Source organism: Zootoca vivipara, chromosome 11 (assembly GCF_965207765.1).
Source record: "Zootoca vivipara chromosome 11, rZooViv2.hap1.1, whole genome shotgun sequence".
Classification (NCBI taxonomy): Eukaryota; Metazoa; Chordata; class Lepidosauria; order Squamata; family Lacertidae; genus Zootoca; species Zootoca vivipara.
In genome coordinates, this window is record NC_142594.1 from 19,315,310 (window position 1) to 19,331,448 (window position 16,139).

At 40.7% G+C, this 16,139-nt stretch overlaps 1 protein-coding gene across 4 annotated transcripts in view; it reads right to left on the minus strand.

Annotated features, from left to right (window-relative positions):
* Positions 1-300: 300 nt before the first annotated feature.
* Positions 301-16,139, minus strand: part of KAT2B (lysine acetyltransferase 2B) — a 41,203-nt gene continuing 25,364 nt past the window's right edge. Inside the window, exons 8-18 of one of the 4 annotated variants that reach the window (XM_035129919.3) lie at positions 15,945-16,070; positions 13,195-13,331; positions 12,043-12,254; positions 10,494-10,620; positions 8,602-8,712; positions 6,753-6,896; positions 4,977-5,091; positions 3,738-3,774; positions 3,475-3,538; positions 3,237-3,321; positions 301-2,382 (exon numbers count right to left, since the gene is read on the minus strand). In XM_035129919.3, the coding sequence (XP_034985810.1) occupies positions 2,189-2,382; positions 3,237-3,321; positions 3,475-3,538; positions 3,738-3,774; positions 4,977-5,091; positions 6,753-6,896; positions 8,602-8,712; positions 10,494-10,620; positions 12,043-12,254; positions 13,195-13,331; positions 15,945-16,070 (1,352 nt within the window). In that variant the 3' untranslated portion in view covers positions 301-2,188. The remainder of the gene's footprint in view (positions 2,383-3,236; positions 3,322-3,474; positions 3,539-3,737; positions 3,775-4,976; positions 5,092-6,752; positions 6,897-8,601; positions 8,713-10,493; positions 10,621-12,042; positions 12,255-13,194; positions 13,332-15,944; positions 16,071-16,139) is intronic. The other 3 variants (XM_088654465.1, XM_060280670.2, XM_060280669.2) reach the window with 3 other exon arrangements.

Below are 16,139 nucleotides of genomic sequence, written 5' to 3' on the forward strand. Positions count from 1 at the left end.
TAAGCTTACCCTCTGGCTGTCCTTAATTTACGAGTAGGTTCCAAGGGATGAATTGGAATGCTCAATTTATAAGCCAACTTTTTTTGTGCACTTCATGTGTGTAGACATGAAGTGTTGAACATGTAATGAAGATAGTTTCGTTTGGTAACAGTTGCACTCTTTTCAATTCAGATCTATTCATGGGGGGGGGGGCCTCAATGAGTCCACAGGAAAACAGATTAACTACATGGAATAGCATAGTGTTTGGTTCTTACCATCTGAAAGTGATGGTACAATTGTCAGAAATTCTATTCGCACCAGTTAAATATTTCAGGGGTTTTTAATATGCAAAGTACGAAATAGCACACAAGATTAATTTTATACATATAATTTAAAACCATTTTATACCAGAACAATAAATAATTTTACAAATGTAGAATTTCACTTAAAGCATTTTTAAAACACATTGTACTATATAGCTTTATTGCACAATATCTATGAAAATAATCTTTAAATTAGAAACCAAATGTTCTCAATATAGAAGAGACTCTAATTTCAAGACAATAAGAATCTTTGAAAATAACACTTTCACAGGATATCAAGCTTAAGAGGTGATTTTGTTGGCCCAGTTTACAAAATAATTGAAAATTACTACTTAAATACTCTTAACACACAGCTGCATCATTGTACCTTAAATACAAAGCCAAATAAATGGATTTTTATATAAAGCACTAAGGCATTTTTATGTTACCATTTTGACTTAATTTTGTACCATTACCTAGCAAGGGTAATTTAGTTTTAGAATAAACACTACCATAGCCATTTTGAAAGTAAATTTCTCTTGTAATTCTGTTTGGCAATTTTTTTACATCAGTTTTGCTAGTGAAATATTTCAGTGCATATAAAAACAATGAAACTAGTTCTTGAATGCCTTGGTATAAATTAGGAGAAAGAAATAAAATATGAATGAATTTACTTTCTTGGGTGTTGCAGAATTGCTGCCTGTTCACATTCTAACAACTGAATGGCAAGTGATATTTCCTCCCCTCACCTACATGAATGAAGGTGTAACTCCCAATATTTAATGTAATGAGTAGGTAAAAATACAGATGTAATGATCAATAATGTTCTAGTAAGACCAGTTGAAAATCAGTTCAATGTAACCAAAATAATCCCTATAAACACTGGGAGAGGTGGGTGTGCCCAAAACTACTTTTATGAGGAAGTTCATGAAACCTTTGAAAGTATCAACAGTACTGATACAGAAAGTGTTGAACACAAGAATTAAATAATTTGTGGTAGCACCTGGAGAGAAGACATTCCCATTGGGTAAGGATAGTAAAGGAAGATCATATGGGCTAGTCAAATGTGCATGTAAATCTGCATGTGCTTTGGTTTCATATGTATGTCAGTCACATCTGGTGACTGGTGACATCTAGTGTGTGTGAAAATCAAGACTCTTTTCACCTAAGTACTGCAGGACCAAGTATGACTTTGAGGGAAGAATGGCTTTTCAGGTATAAAGGTATGTAAAAACTTATGCAGACAAAGCATTTGCTGGATTAGGGGATAAAGGTAGAAATGGTTATCGTTTATGTGAATTATGCTTTTGCTGGTGCTACAAAAGGTTTAAAAGTGGTTTGTGACTACCACAGATTTTTATTTTTTTTGAAATGTGACCTAACATAGTCAAAGTCAGATGATGCTACATATTTAGATTTTCTTTGCAAACTCTAATATTAAAGAATCAAATTCACAGAGAAAGTTTGAACCTACTGGGGTTTTTGTATCTTAGAGGATTTCTCTTTCTTTCATAGCACCTTCTTAGTTGAGTGTTTCATTAAAATATATATAAAACTCATTTCCCCCTTCATTAGCATCTTTTGTAAAAAATAAAAAGCTATTTTACAATTTGATACTGCATTACATTAAGCTTAAACATTCACTGCTTGGAAAAATTTCCCTTTCCAAATCCCCAAACAGTTTGTGCAATACTTCTAATAAAAATGTATTACTGAATACACTGCAAAAGGGCATGCAAGTGTACATTTAAAAAGACTTTAATAAAATAAACTCTTCTATATTACATGTTTTAAAAGTGCTAGTAAATAAAATGTTTTTTTTAAACACAAATTTCAATTCTATTCAAAGATCAACTGCATATTCTGCTCTTAAATTAGGCATCTTGATTGCATGAGAGAAGGACTGATTACTTGTCAATTAACCCAGCTTCTTTAATTTTTGTGTAGAAGAATTTCTCCAATATATTGGCACACTTGTAGTATTCACTTTCAGGAGGGTTGTACTCTCTGCAGTTAGTAAAGACTCGCTGCAGATCTGCCATGAATAACTTCTTAGACACGTAGTACCTGTTCTTCAGTCGCTCACTCATCGTTTTCAGATCTGTATAAGAAAAGAAAAATCAAGTCTTGTTCCTACAATATTGATATATCCTAGGCAAAGAATTTTTTTACAATTGTCATCCTCCCCACCCTGTGCTTCTTTAGCGAAAAGGTCCTGTTTCAAAAGTGCCCTTACAGACCTAATTCCTATTTAAAAATGTACACGCTGAAAATAGGCTGGTGGTGAGAGCTCTTCCCCCTATTTTTATTTTATTTAAATCTTGGCCCATGGTGATGACCATTCCAGCAAATATGAATTATGGGCGATGGGGAAACATAGTGGTCAGAGTTGTTATATGACTGCCACTACAGGCTGCAGTTTGAAAAGTATAAAAAAGAAAAAAAACCACCATCATGGCAAGACCTGTGGCTCCCATCCCCTGAAATTAAATCCTGTTTGGGTCAATGGAAATCTCAATAGTGAAAACTTGTAATTTGGAGGGTAGGGCAAAGGTGTCACTGTAAGCTATATGTAAAAAGCACTTCTACTATCCAAAGTTCTGTTACTGCAAGTAATTTCCACTTACACAGAAGGACTATTTAAAGGCAGGAATATCCCTGTCTAAAATCCTGGAGAGCCACTGCCAGTCACTGAAGATAATACTGAACTAGATCCGACTCAGTATATAGCAGCTTCCTTTTCCTGTTTCCTTTTGTACTATAAATGCAAGAACCTCTGCACTGTTGCAGTGCACTGCAAGAAACTACTATACAGGCATTTGCAAGATTTCATGAAGCAGTATAAATAAATGCCCCCCCCCCCTTGTACTCTTGGATTCTGGGAGCAAAGCCTATATACTCAATTTGCTTCTGATTCATTCGATGCTCTACTTTTTAAAAAGTTGGTGGCCTTACCCATCGGGAACCTTATAACTTCATAATATCCAGGAGCTTCTGTTCTCTTCACTGGTTCCATGAATGGCCAAGCGCTTTGATGGCTCTGGTAGAGGGGAGAAAATACACTCATTGAAACGTTCTGGGAGGGACTTCCCTGTATCCCTTGTCCCTCACATCCCTTGTCCCTCACGTGTCCCTCTGACACGTTCCATAGCGGGAAAAGGTTTCAAAACATTTACAGAAAATTAATGCTCACCTTGACCTGCTGTAGAATGTTTTTTAGTGTGCTGTAAAGCTGATCTGGATCTTTGGGTTCTTTACTTGAAAAAAAGAAAAGTAGACAAGATTAAAATGTATGATTTGTTCAGTTTCATAATGCTCTTTAATTAATAGAAAGCAATCGGCCACAAATTAAAAATGTACTTTAGTTACTTAGCAATTGTGCAACACATATAAATGCTTCACAGGTACAGTACAGGTGAACTCTAGAAGGTTTTCCTTGTCGAAAACAACGCTTACCCTTTCTCTTTACTGCTTGGTTTCCAGCCAGTATCTCCTATATAGCAAACAAAAGTGGAACATTTAAGAATGAATTACATTAGATTACAAAGTAACTGAGTTGATGTGGACCTATCATAGAATTATATTGCATCCTTACTGAAATGCCAAAAGTAACAGCTACAGTAATTCCAAGTCCCCACCTAGTTTGCTTTAGTCAACACTCCCAATATTCAATTAAGTAGGATAAACCACAAAATCCTGTGGACCGCCCTGAGATCTTTTGATGAAGGGCAGTATATAAATCTGATGAAGAAAAATGAAATATTTTTTTTAAAAATTGACAAATTAATCTATTCATCCTACTTTAGTAAAAAACATCTAATTCGACATGTCCAATGTTGCCCCCTCCCCAGGCTATGTGGCAAACCGCTTTTGAAACTGAGAGGACTTTCAAACACAGTTTGGAGTATGGCATGGGGTTCTCCTATTCAAAGGTGGGGAGAGTACAACTGCAATCCTATTCAGTGATTTAGGAGTATGTCCCATCGCACTCATTTATTCAGATGCAAATCCCAAAGGACAGCATCCATTGCTGCTTTCTGCAAGCTGTGAAGGTAAAGGGACCCCTGACCATTAGGCCCAGTTGCGGACAACTCTGGGGTTGCAGCGCTCATCTAGCTTTACTGGCCAAGGGAGCCGGCATACAGCTTCCAGGTCATGTGGCCAGCATGACTAAGCCGCTTCTGGCGAACCAGAGCAATGCACAGAAATGCCGTTTCCCTTCCCTCCGGAGTGGTACCTATTTATCTACTTGCACTTTGACGTGCTTTCAAACTGCTAGGTTGGCAGGAGCTGGGACCGAGCAACGGGAGCTCACCCCATCGTGGGAATTCGAACCGCCGACCTTCTGATCGGCAAAGCCTAGGCTCTGTGGTTTAACCCTGACTATTTAGAGGCCTTTCGTGAATTCTTCCCAACGTCCTGGAAAAGGTTTTTAGGGGGGTGTATGGGGACTGCAGCTTAGAGGAAGGGGCAGGAGCTGCTTGCTCCGTTGCAGAAGTAGGCTTCCTGTGTAACTGGATGCTTGGTAACAATCCCGTGTGCATTTTCTTTACAGTAATGCATTATTTCAAAAGTGGTATAAAATTGTTATGAATAACTAGAAGCAAGTCACTTCCACACAAAAAAATCCAATATTCTCAAGTTTAAACTGAAAAAGAATGAACCTAATGATAACTGATGTACAATGGTACTTACTAATTCCGGGAATGCTTTCTATGGGAATCTGCCGTACACCATCTTTGAAGCAAGAAAGGCCGGGATAAACTTTCCGAATCTGAGCTTGCTTCCTTTCAATCAACTTTTTAATAATCTGCAACGAAAGTAATATGGAAATCATACTTTTGGGGTGAAGGAAGTAGGTACTGCACCAACAGGCATAGATGAGTAAAGGGGCATGAGAGGTGCTTAAGATTTCTATGGATCTAGGTGGCCTTCTCACACATTAGGAGCAGGTTTGAGTCACATCACCGTCTGCAATGTGATGCTTATCCATGCTCTACTGCAAGCACACTTGTTGCACAAACCCAGTCGCCTCCTGCTAAAGATGAACCACAACTAGGGCTTCACTTAGGTGTGTTTATACATCTCAACTTTCTTCCACCATGGAACTCAAGGTAGCAAGCATGTGGTTCCCAGGTAGTCTCCTATCACTCAATCCCTGACCATGCTATGGGACAATGGCATTAGAGGACTTTTGTACATCAAATTAAAAACAGGTTACACTGTTGGATTAAAAATTACATAAGAATGTTCTGCTTTTCATTTTAAAAGCTGCTCTTTTATTGCTGGGAGGCAGCCTTTGGTGGTAGGGCTCCCTGGTCCATGGAACCACTATGGCTAGCCATGGCTAACCTCTGCCCCTGCCCCAAAGACCCCTGAGAATTTGGTGGTTGCGGGGGCACAAATAAAACCCCTTCACCCTCCCTCACCAACAGCACTGGGCTCTGTCGTTGAAAGATGGAGCACTTGGCATAGGCTTCTGTTGCTAGGGTGGGTGGAGAGTAATGTGGGGAACACATGGAAAGTTGTCCTGAGCTTGCCAATTGGGGGCCATAGGTTCAAATCCCACTCCTGCCATTGTTTGTGTATATGTGCTAAAGTAGGGGTGGACGTTTTTTCATCACACAAACGTTTTTGGCTGCTGCTATGTGACTCTCATGAGAGGTCCCCAGAAGGCAACACTGTCCTCTGGTTGGAAAAGGTTTGCCACCCCTGTTCTACATTATATGCTGTGAACAGGCATAGCAATCCTATGCATGCTTACTCAGAAGGAAATCCCATTGTGCTCAACTGAGCTTACTTCCAGGAAAGTGTGCATAGGGTTGCAGCCTTAAATAGAAAATAATATTTATAAATAGTTTGGGGGGGGATGTCAAAAATTCTAGTAAAACCTTTTTATTTGTCTAGGCTTTTTGAATTACTGTATTTTTACCTGGCTAAATTATTTTATTCTCAAATTTCATCAGTCTCATTCTGAGAGCACTGCAGGGGCTGACAGTGAACCAACAGGATCAAATTTGAGCTTCTGGGGCCATTTCAGGGCGGAATATAATTCAACAAATAAATAAATGTTGCTGTATTTTTGTATAGTTGATCTGTGTTGTTTTAATGTTCTATGGCAGATGGGGGGGAAATCTCTTTTGAACGAAGATGCAATTTATATGTTCTTCTGATTAATTAAGGCTGGCTTGTAACACAACGAGAAGAAAACCCACATTTGTGTACCAAACTGCCAAATTAACACTTCACTACTTTCCATTTCTGACACATCGTTCTATACATCAATATTTTTTGCCTGTAAGAAAAGGGAAGGAATGCTTTTCCGTTACCAAAGCTACTCAGAACAATTCCCTCTGTCAGAGTTGTGCAATAAACCTTCTCCCTAAGAAATACTTGGGGGCAGGTACTAGTAATTCATGTTTTAAAAAACAATAAAAGAAAATAAACAGTTGGTTTACTTTTTTTTTTTACCTCTTTCTGCTTCTTAATGATGACTGAGAATTCGGTGTAAGGGATCCTTGGGTTTAGTTCACATCCCATTAAAGTTGCTCCTTCATAATCCTTGATATAGCCAACGTATTTTGCTTTTGGAACCTTTATGTCTTTTGAAAACCCCTAAGGGAAAGAAAAGTCTCCGTCAATGCGTTTCATTCACCTGCTTTTCAGCAGCCTTCTGGAACCACTGTAAGGTCCTCCCCACCCCTGGAAGCACAGAGTGACCTTTTGCCTCGTGAGCTTTCAAACCACAACTCTGCAGCCCCGATGGATATATAATTCGCAAATTTACACACTGCTGAAATGCACATATACCTGCAGTCACGCTATATGCCACAGTGCCCCTTTTAGATTGAGTTCACTATCTACCTCTGATTTCCAAAGTCGCCCTGCGAGCTACATAGGGCCTCAGGATAGCTCCCACCGCTGTACAACTGTCAGCGAGACCTCAAAAAGGAAACAACGAAAGAAACCCAAATGGCATATAGATGTTCCAAAAACTTGTGATGATACTTCAGTAGATGTGGATATGATGCCTACGACTGACAGCAGTTCTACAAGGAAGGATAGGTGACTGAGTGCCCAAAGGCAGAGACAAAAATCCCCCACTGGTTCAGCTGCCCTCTCTCCTCCTTGATTTTTTGAAATGGAATGTATTAACTGCTACTCTCATGTGCATATTCTTGAAATATGCTTTGAAGAATTAGAGCGTATACCCAGTCGCTGTTTGGAGGAAGGAGTGGTCATTCAACACATTTTTTTTCCAACGTGACAGCAGAGCTTGACTTCCAACAGGAAAGTTTTGCATTAGGTCATCTATTGTGTAAGAGCAAGCAAATACCCATTTAAAAATGTAAATACCCTGCAAATTGGGGGGTGGGATGGGGTGTTGCCTGTTAACAATATTGGCCTAAGGCTGTAACCCTATACATTAATTATCTGGGACTGAATTCAGTGGAATATACTTCTAGGTAGATATACTGTCACAGGATTGTGCGGTAAATTAAAAGTGTGTCTGGGAAATTCGTTCAAAATACAGAATGCTACATTAATAATGTTCTCTGCCATTCCTTGGAAAACCTACTTACTAAAAATACTTCTAGTTGGACTTAACAAAAATGTTTGCAGGGTGCTTGACAAAATATTAGGAACACAGGAATCTAAATATCCTGTGGAACCAGAAAAAATGCAAAATGGGAAACTATGTGAAAGCAACAGTACAATCTCCACTTAATTCTGGAGTTAATTCCAGTTAATACCTGGTGGGACACAAATTTCTTCCTCCCAGTTGTCTTGAGAAGCAGGTGAAAACATACAGATCTCTGAGGGAAGTGTATCCCATAATTCTGGGGACGCCACAAAAGAAAAAAAATCCTGGCAGATTATAACCTTACCTCCTTAGAGAATGAAGTCCAATTTATGACACTGGCTATAGGAGAACTTACAAGCCACTTCACCTTCATAACAGTGGCTTCTTTAGGATGATTTCCCATCACCACCCAATGATGTCTAGTACTGGTTACTAAATGACTGTTCCTTACCAGTCCCAGATACCCTGCTGGGTGTATAGAACTGGTGCTAAAACTTTATCCAATGCAGAAGAGTCACATGATAGCTGCGCTAGACAATAAAGCTCATGAATGGCTTTAGGAAGCAGGCAAATCATGGGTTTATATGCACCGCTCATCAGATTCAAGGGATAACACCGTTTTCCACTCAGACATTTGGTTACCGTCCACCTGAAAGACTTCTCCATCTTTGCAAACCGTTCTTAAAATTCCAGTCCCTCGCACAAGATTGAAAGCACTGTCTCAGGGCTACTCACTTGCTTCTTGAAGTAGCCAATTGCATATTCATCTGCGTATGTAAGGAAGTTGAGAATATTGTGCTTAATGTGGTACTCCTTCAGGTGATTCATTAGGTGAGTTCCATATCCCTGCACAGAAATTAGTAGGGCAATTTATTTTCTGCAAAATGCAACAAGTCAAAAACCTTAAAGCTCATATGTAAGAATCTGAGGACAAAATAACTTTAATCAAAGAAACATATTGGAACACCAGGAATGCTGTGGGGGTGCCAGCATAACATGCTTCCTACTTCCAGGTCTGATTTTCCCTTTTCAACTGCACAGGCACACCTAATTCTGCCTCAGAGCCCAGCCTCTCGAGAAGCTTCAGAGTAGAAGCTCTCAGGCCCTGCAATGGGAAGGGAAGTTTAAATGTTCTGCTGTGTGTGCAAGTCTGCATATTTAGAGCTGGAATCAACTACCCTGTTCTGCTGGCAGAAGCCCGTGCAAGGACTCCCGCTAGTTCAATAGGGCTTTCCCTGCTCTCAGAACTGATGGAAAGATCTACTCGTCACTACATTGAAATCCACCCTAAAAGTTTTTCCTGGATGTTCAAAGTGCATCACATATATTATTTCAGTAATCATTTCAAAAGAAGCTATCCCCATATTTCTGGTGGAGGCTGAGACTGACAGAATAGCGATTTCATGTCTAAAGTCGAGATTTCAACCAGGGATTTTCCAGTTTTGCAGTCTATATTATCATGAAGTCTCTCTCCACCATGAATACATTTTTCTGCAAAAGCTGTCCTATTTAAATGGTTTTTTTTTTATTTTGAGTATGTATCAGCTAAATCGAACAGCAATAACAACAAGAAAAAAACATTCTAATGGTGCATATTATTTTCCTGCCTAATGCCCCCACCCCCCATCTGAGTAATCTGCAGTGACCGAGGTGGAAATAAAATATTTTCCGTGGGTTAAGGAAGGATTAACTGGGTTGGGTAATGATCACGAGCTATGACAAAGGCAGGAGCATAGCTGCCAAGTTTTCCCTTTTCTCGCGAGGAAGCCTATTCAGCATAAGGGAAAATCCCTGTAAAAAAGGGATAACTTGGCAGCTATGGGCAGGAGAGCAGAACTGTGGGACGGTGTATTTAACCAGTGACTGACCGCATTAGTTGTGAGGAGCTCCACATGTTGCTGAAGTAAAATTCCCACCATCCCTGGCCATTGGCCAAGCTTGCTGGGGGTGATGGAAGCTGAAGTCCAGCAACATCTGGAGAGCCAAAGGTTCCCCACATCTGGTGGGGAAGGACAAAGAACAGATGTCGGCGGTTCCTGCCCTAAAAGGCTCACGATCTAAGATATATGCAAGCAAGCATCAGAGGAAGGCGGGGAACGGAGGCGAGGGCAGGCGTGAGAAGAATATGCGACTAGTTCAGTTATACTGACACTGACTTTGTTACAAGACTGAAAGGCATTCCAGAAAAGGTGAATTCTGAGTTCCTCCTATGTGGTTCATTTCATGTGATAAGAGGCACAGCGGATTGCCTCTTAGATATGCATGGATTCATGGTCTTGGCTGTCTACCGATAGCCAGACTACACTTAGAAGAATGGCATAACAGTGGAGACAAAAATGCAACATGTTTTCTTCTTCTTTTTACAAGCTGAATTTCCAGGCGTTTTTTAATTTGGCAACCTTTCTACAGCTGGCGTTTATTTCCGCATCCAGGCACTTTTTGGCATGAGCCTGCTGTGGGAGCGCCCTCGCTGCGTATGGGGCAGATTTGCAGTTGTTTCTGTTGGCTCAAAGTCAGGGGAAAGGCTGTGTGCTAATCAAATGGGATGCGCCCCTACACAATCCAATTATGCCTGCATATTATACAGTGGATTTTGTGCCTTTCCCTGCCACTGACTTTGTCCTTACCTTGACTTGTTCGTTAGAAGTCACAGCACAGAAAACTATTTCTGTAAATCCTTGAGATGGGAACATCCGGAAGCAGATGCCGCCAATCACACGGCCGTCTTTGATCAATGCAAGAGTCTTGTGTTTCCTGGAGTTATATACATTTTATGTCAGGCTTGTTTCACAGCGAGTGATGTATAAGCATTAGCATATCTCACATCCACAGCTAGAGCAGCAATAAATAATAAAAGCATTTGATGCAAAGACCTGATGCCAACTTCATGCTCTGCACAGTCGGTAAATACAAGATCTTAGCAATATATTACATTAAAGAGATACAAAGCTGCTGATTCGCTTTATTTAAAAAGTAAAGATGCCCAGGAAATTGGGCCCATTTCTTAAACTGAAGTAGTTATTGCCGCGTTTTCCAACCCCCTTCCAAACAAATATCTGAACGCCCTATCATACAGTTCTGTATTATGTTTTCCACATTATATTGAAGAATTACTTGTTTCTTCAAACTGAGGAACAGTTTTGAATTCCCAACACGAAATTATCATTGTAACAACCACAGGTGCACATATAAAACAACAGTCCTCCCCCCCAAAAAACAACAACAACAACAATATACTAACAGTGGGGGAAGTTTTTGAACCCCAAGTTTTGTGAAGATATTAGACTCCAAAAATAATAAAGAAATAATAAAGAAATACAGATGCCGTTAAGCAGGTGGAAAGAGGCTTTCAAAGAACAGCTAAGGAGACATTTTTATTGGCTGATATTAGAGAACCATAATCTACAATGCAGTACTGTAATATCTAAAATAGGCAAAAGATTAATTTATATGAATCAATGTCCTGGTTCTTACATAATGCTAGCCATGGATTGTCTAGTCAAAGTGTGGTATGTTTGAATGTCTGAATCCAGTCCAAAATGGTTTCTTTATTTTGCAACAAACCATAATGTGAAGACAAGGTTGCTTAAGAACCATGTGTTATTTGGGCTATAGTTTGGCATTATGCTTGAATCAAACAACCTTGTTTAACCAGTGTTTGTTTGGCCACCCACAGTCACTAGGCTACAGAGTGCACAATGCACGGACAGCTAGAAAATAAACCATCTGTGGGACTACTCATGGGTTCACTGAGCAAACCATGGTTTAGTGTTACACAGCCAGTAGGTGCTTAAGCCTTACTTTTCAGTCTAGCCAAGTTTTGTGGGATTGGTCTATTTTATTACTGGCTTTTTCTGAATTTTTATGTTGGCAGAAGCCATCTGATATATCAAGCTTTCTTTGCTCATTTCCTACTAATTTCATTATATCATAAATCAAAATGGAGATCTGTATTTTTTCATGTTGTGAACTGCCTTTCATATCTGGCAGACCTGCTTTTATTGTTCATCTTTACCTTTATTTTTCTGCTCTGAAGATTGCATCCACTCACCACATAAAATCTGAAAGCACGCTCTCTGTTTCTAGAAGCCAAATATATCCAATATAAAGTATTGCCTTTCTCAATCTACCTTTCCCACTGAGAGGGGATGGAGGGGGGGGGGAGGAAAAACTTACGGATCAAAGACTAGACGAGTAATATACTCTTTCGGCATCCTGGGTAGCTGATGTGAGAATACATTCTGTAAGCCAACCAGCCACATCATGATTTTCTTATTTGGCTTTTGATTTAGGGAATTTCCAACTACGTGAAATTCAATCACTCCCCTGCGCTCTTCCATCCTCGCTGCTTCATCCCGGGCTGAGTGTGCAGATAGAAAATTAGTCTGCTTTATGAAAGGAAAAAGAAAAAAGGTTCAGTATACATTTGAGAATTTTGGCTACTTGTGTTTTTACTGTCAGGCACGCAGCACCCCTGGAAATCTGTTCCTTCTGTTTTGATAGAACACATTTATAAGTGTGTTAGAAATTCCACTGAAAAACAACAGAATTTGATTACAATGAGACTAATTTCCATGTGATCCCATGACTTATCTTGATAAGGTGAACTAATCAGCTCCCTTTCTACATACAGTGGTACCTTGGTTCTCAAACTTAATCCGTTCTGGAAGTCTGGGAGTCTGTTCGACTCCCGAAACCAAGGTGTGGCTTCTGATTGGCTGCAGGAGCTTCCTGCACTCAATCGGAAGCCATGGAAGCCGCGTCGGACATTCGGCTTCTGAAAAATGTTTGCAAACCGGAACACTTACTTTCGGGTTTGCGGCATATGGGAGCCGATTTGTTCAACAACTAAGCCGTTTGGGAACCAAGGTCCCATTGTATTAGCAATGTTGTTGTTTTGTTTTAAAGGAGCTCTGATGAAATTCAGAATTCACACTTAAAAGATTTTACTGTTCCACACCACCTATTCTATAAGAGAAGCCTTTTTTACTTAAAACATTTCTTAGTTGCTATTTGCTGGAAAGGTATCAGTTTGTGATAACAGGAAGAACTTCATAGCAGGGAGGGAGCTGCTGTTAATCCATGCGAAAAACACTCAGCTGTATGGACCAATGGTTTAATTTGGTTTAAGGCAGCTTCATATTCCGTAAGAAGTATTAAGTGTCATACTGAATTATGATATTCTGTTGGGAAAGGAAACAAATGCATTGCTTGAAATAAAAGGATGCTAGGCGTGACAAAACCTACAGACAACTTCTAGTTCAGAGGTTTCCAACCTTACGGGGCTGATGGGCACATTTGCAAACTGGAGAAAACTACATGTCTCACCTCTGGACCGAGCATTGCAGCTGGATCTGTAATGGTTGACATCACTTCATTGATGAGTTCAATAGGAATGTCTCCTACAACTCTTGGCTTCTTAGCATCCTCCACAGAATAAGGCTCATTGCTTTTTCTCTTCTCCCCTGGATAAAATATAGCAACAGCAATTGAAATAACAATCTAAACTACTAAAGAAGCTATAACTCTGTCAAAAGGCAGACATTCAAAGAATGGAAAAATACCAAATTATGTTACTCATAAGAAATGTACTGTAATAAACCAATATTTTAGTGTGGCAGCATCCAGACTTTGGAACTCCCTGCCTATTGATATCAATCAGGTGCCTTCGCTGGACCCTTCTGGGTTCTGCCTCCTCCATGGAAATAAAAAGCCTCTGAGCAGGTATTGGTTTATGATACCAGGATCAACACCCAAGCAGATTAGAGGGCCAGCCTAGCCCAGTCCATTAGCCGAAGGAGAAAGTTTGCTTATCCAACCCAAAAAGAGCATTCAGCTCTAACAGCCAGTTTCCCTGGCCCCATCTTACACCAGGGGAACTCACAGATGCTGGATTATGTGGATTTGATTATATCCATGTGCATTATTGAAATCCATTCTAAGGTGCCTTGAGTAGAAGACGAGTTACACTTCTTCTAAATAAATATGGGCAAATGATAGTTTTGGGGGGTTGTTGTTTTTTAAAAGTGTATATAAACACCTCCATGTTGCGCAACACAAATTTAAAAATAAAAATCATCACTACTTTGCACAAAACGGGGTGTTATAGCCAATGCCAGTCCTGCTCTGCATAGGGCCACTGAAAGTAACAAACACCACAAACTCATATCCATTAATTTCAATGGATCTACTCTAAGTAGGACTAGCCCTGGATAAAACTCTGTTCTTGTCCCGTGGAGTATACAGGCATTTCCTATTTGTGTCAAGGTGACAAAAGTTGCTTGTCTCCAAGCCCGCCTTTGCACTCAGCTGCCTTTTTCCTCTGTCATGTAAGAGAAATTGCACACAGAACTATGTGCAGTTATTTGATTCTTTTCTCATCTTCCCAACCCCCAATACAGGGCAGCTGCTGAGATGGAAGATGAGTATGGATGAACAGCTCCTGAACCCTAAAATGCTTCTTCCTGCCTGCCTCCCTCTCTGCAGCTGCATTTATCCCTGCTGAAGGAGAAGATACAGATATATGGCTGCATTAAGAGTAGAGGAGATAGATGTCTCTTCTGGTTCATGAATCAACAAAAATGGCAGTTCAACTTCCATTGTATAACGTTTTGCACATATGGCATTAAAAGCTGCAAGGAGACAGATTGGCACTTTAGGGCCAGGATCAGCTAAAAATAGCCGCATTTTGACTTGCTTCATTAACTGCTGGGCAGGGTGTGTGTGTGTTGCAGAATCAAATAACTTTGAAGGGGGGGGGAATGAATGCTTTGTCAATTCACAATGGAAGTTTTTAGATGAGCTTTGATTTTCCAAATTGCTCTTGAACAAAACATGGGCTTCAGAAGGTGCTTACTGGAGGCACACAAAACATGTATGTCCTTGAAGTCAGGTCACTTGGAGAAGCAACCCACCACACCTCTCCGGACAATTTCAGTTGAATTCTTGCAGCCCAGTCCTTGTTTTACGACATTCAATAGTCCATACCTCATAGCAAGCCTTCTTAAGAGATTGTGGAGGTTCAGATTTGCCTGGGCTGCGAAGGGCCTCCTTTGTCTCTTATCTCCAACAGGTATTTCAAATGTATGGGGGCTAATATTTGCTGAGGGAAAGTCACTCTGCACGCAATTCAGGGTTTATCCACCGTTACCTTCCGCCCTGCAATTTCCAGGCAGAGACCTGCACTTTAATGCTCTTTGTCTGAGCATCCTCCCCCCTGAACTTTCCCCACCAAAACTCGCTCTTTAAAACTGAATCAGAGCAAACGTCAATTTGAGTTTTCTGTGGATTGGTGTCTACACTGGTTGGACACACACAGACCTGGAAAGCCCAGACCACAGCTGGAAAGAGCGGAAGACAGATAAGTGTGGATAAGCCCTCATTTAGTTGCTTCACATGTTTGAGGGTTGAGCCCTGCCAAAGAGGTAAAAGTAAAGGTAAAGGACCCCTGGAAGGTTTAGTCCAGTCAAAGGCAACTATGGGGTTGCGGTGCCCATCTCGCTTTCAGGTCGAGGGAGCCAGTGTTTGTCCAGGTCATGTGGCCAGCATGACTAAACCGCTTCTGGAGCAATGTAACACCGTGACAGAAACCAGAGTGCACGGAAACACCGTTTACCTTCCTGCCACAGCGGTACCTATTTATCTACTTGTACTGGCATGCTTTCGAACTGCTAGGTTGGCAGGAGCTGGGATAGAGCAACAGGAGCTCACCCAGTCTCAAGGATTAGAACTACAGACCTTCTGATCAGCAAGCCCAAGAGGCTCAGTGATTTGGACCACAGTACCACCTGCGTCCCCTACCTGCCAAAGAGACTGGGTTTCAGATTTGGGTACTGGTCAACCCGACTGATAGTTAAGCCATCTAAATAGCATGAAACAAAACTAACAGCAGACACCAACACTGTAGTACAATGGCTAGAACCATTTTTGTTGCATAACCTATCAACGTGGGGCATCACTGACAGCTTTTTCTTGCTCAACTCCCATTCTATTCAATGGGGCTTGCTTAGCAGAAATTTCACGCAGATTCCCTAGCTTGAGCACAAAAAAAGCTAGAAGCCCACTGCTCTTCACATTACCTAGATTTGGGTCCAGACTAGAAACAGCCTTGCAAGCAGGACTCATACTTCCACCAGTGGGTTGCTCTAGAGAGGAGGGGCTTGCACTGTAAGGAACAGACCTTACCACAGCAGGTCGGCTGATAACTGCAAGGAGACAGAAAGAAAACAACATTGAATGTAGGAATGATCAGCTCTAAGTAGAGTCCCCCTGAA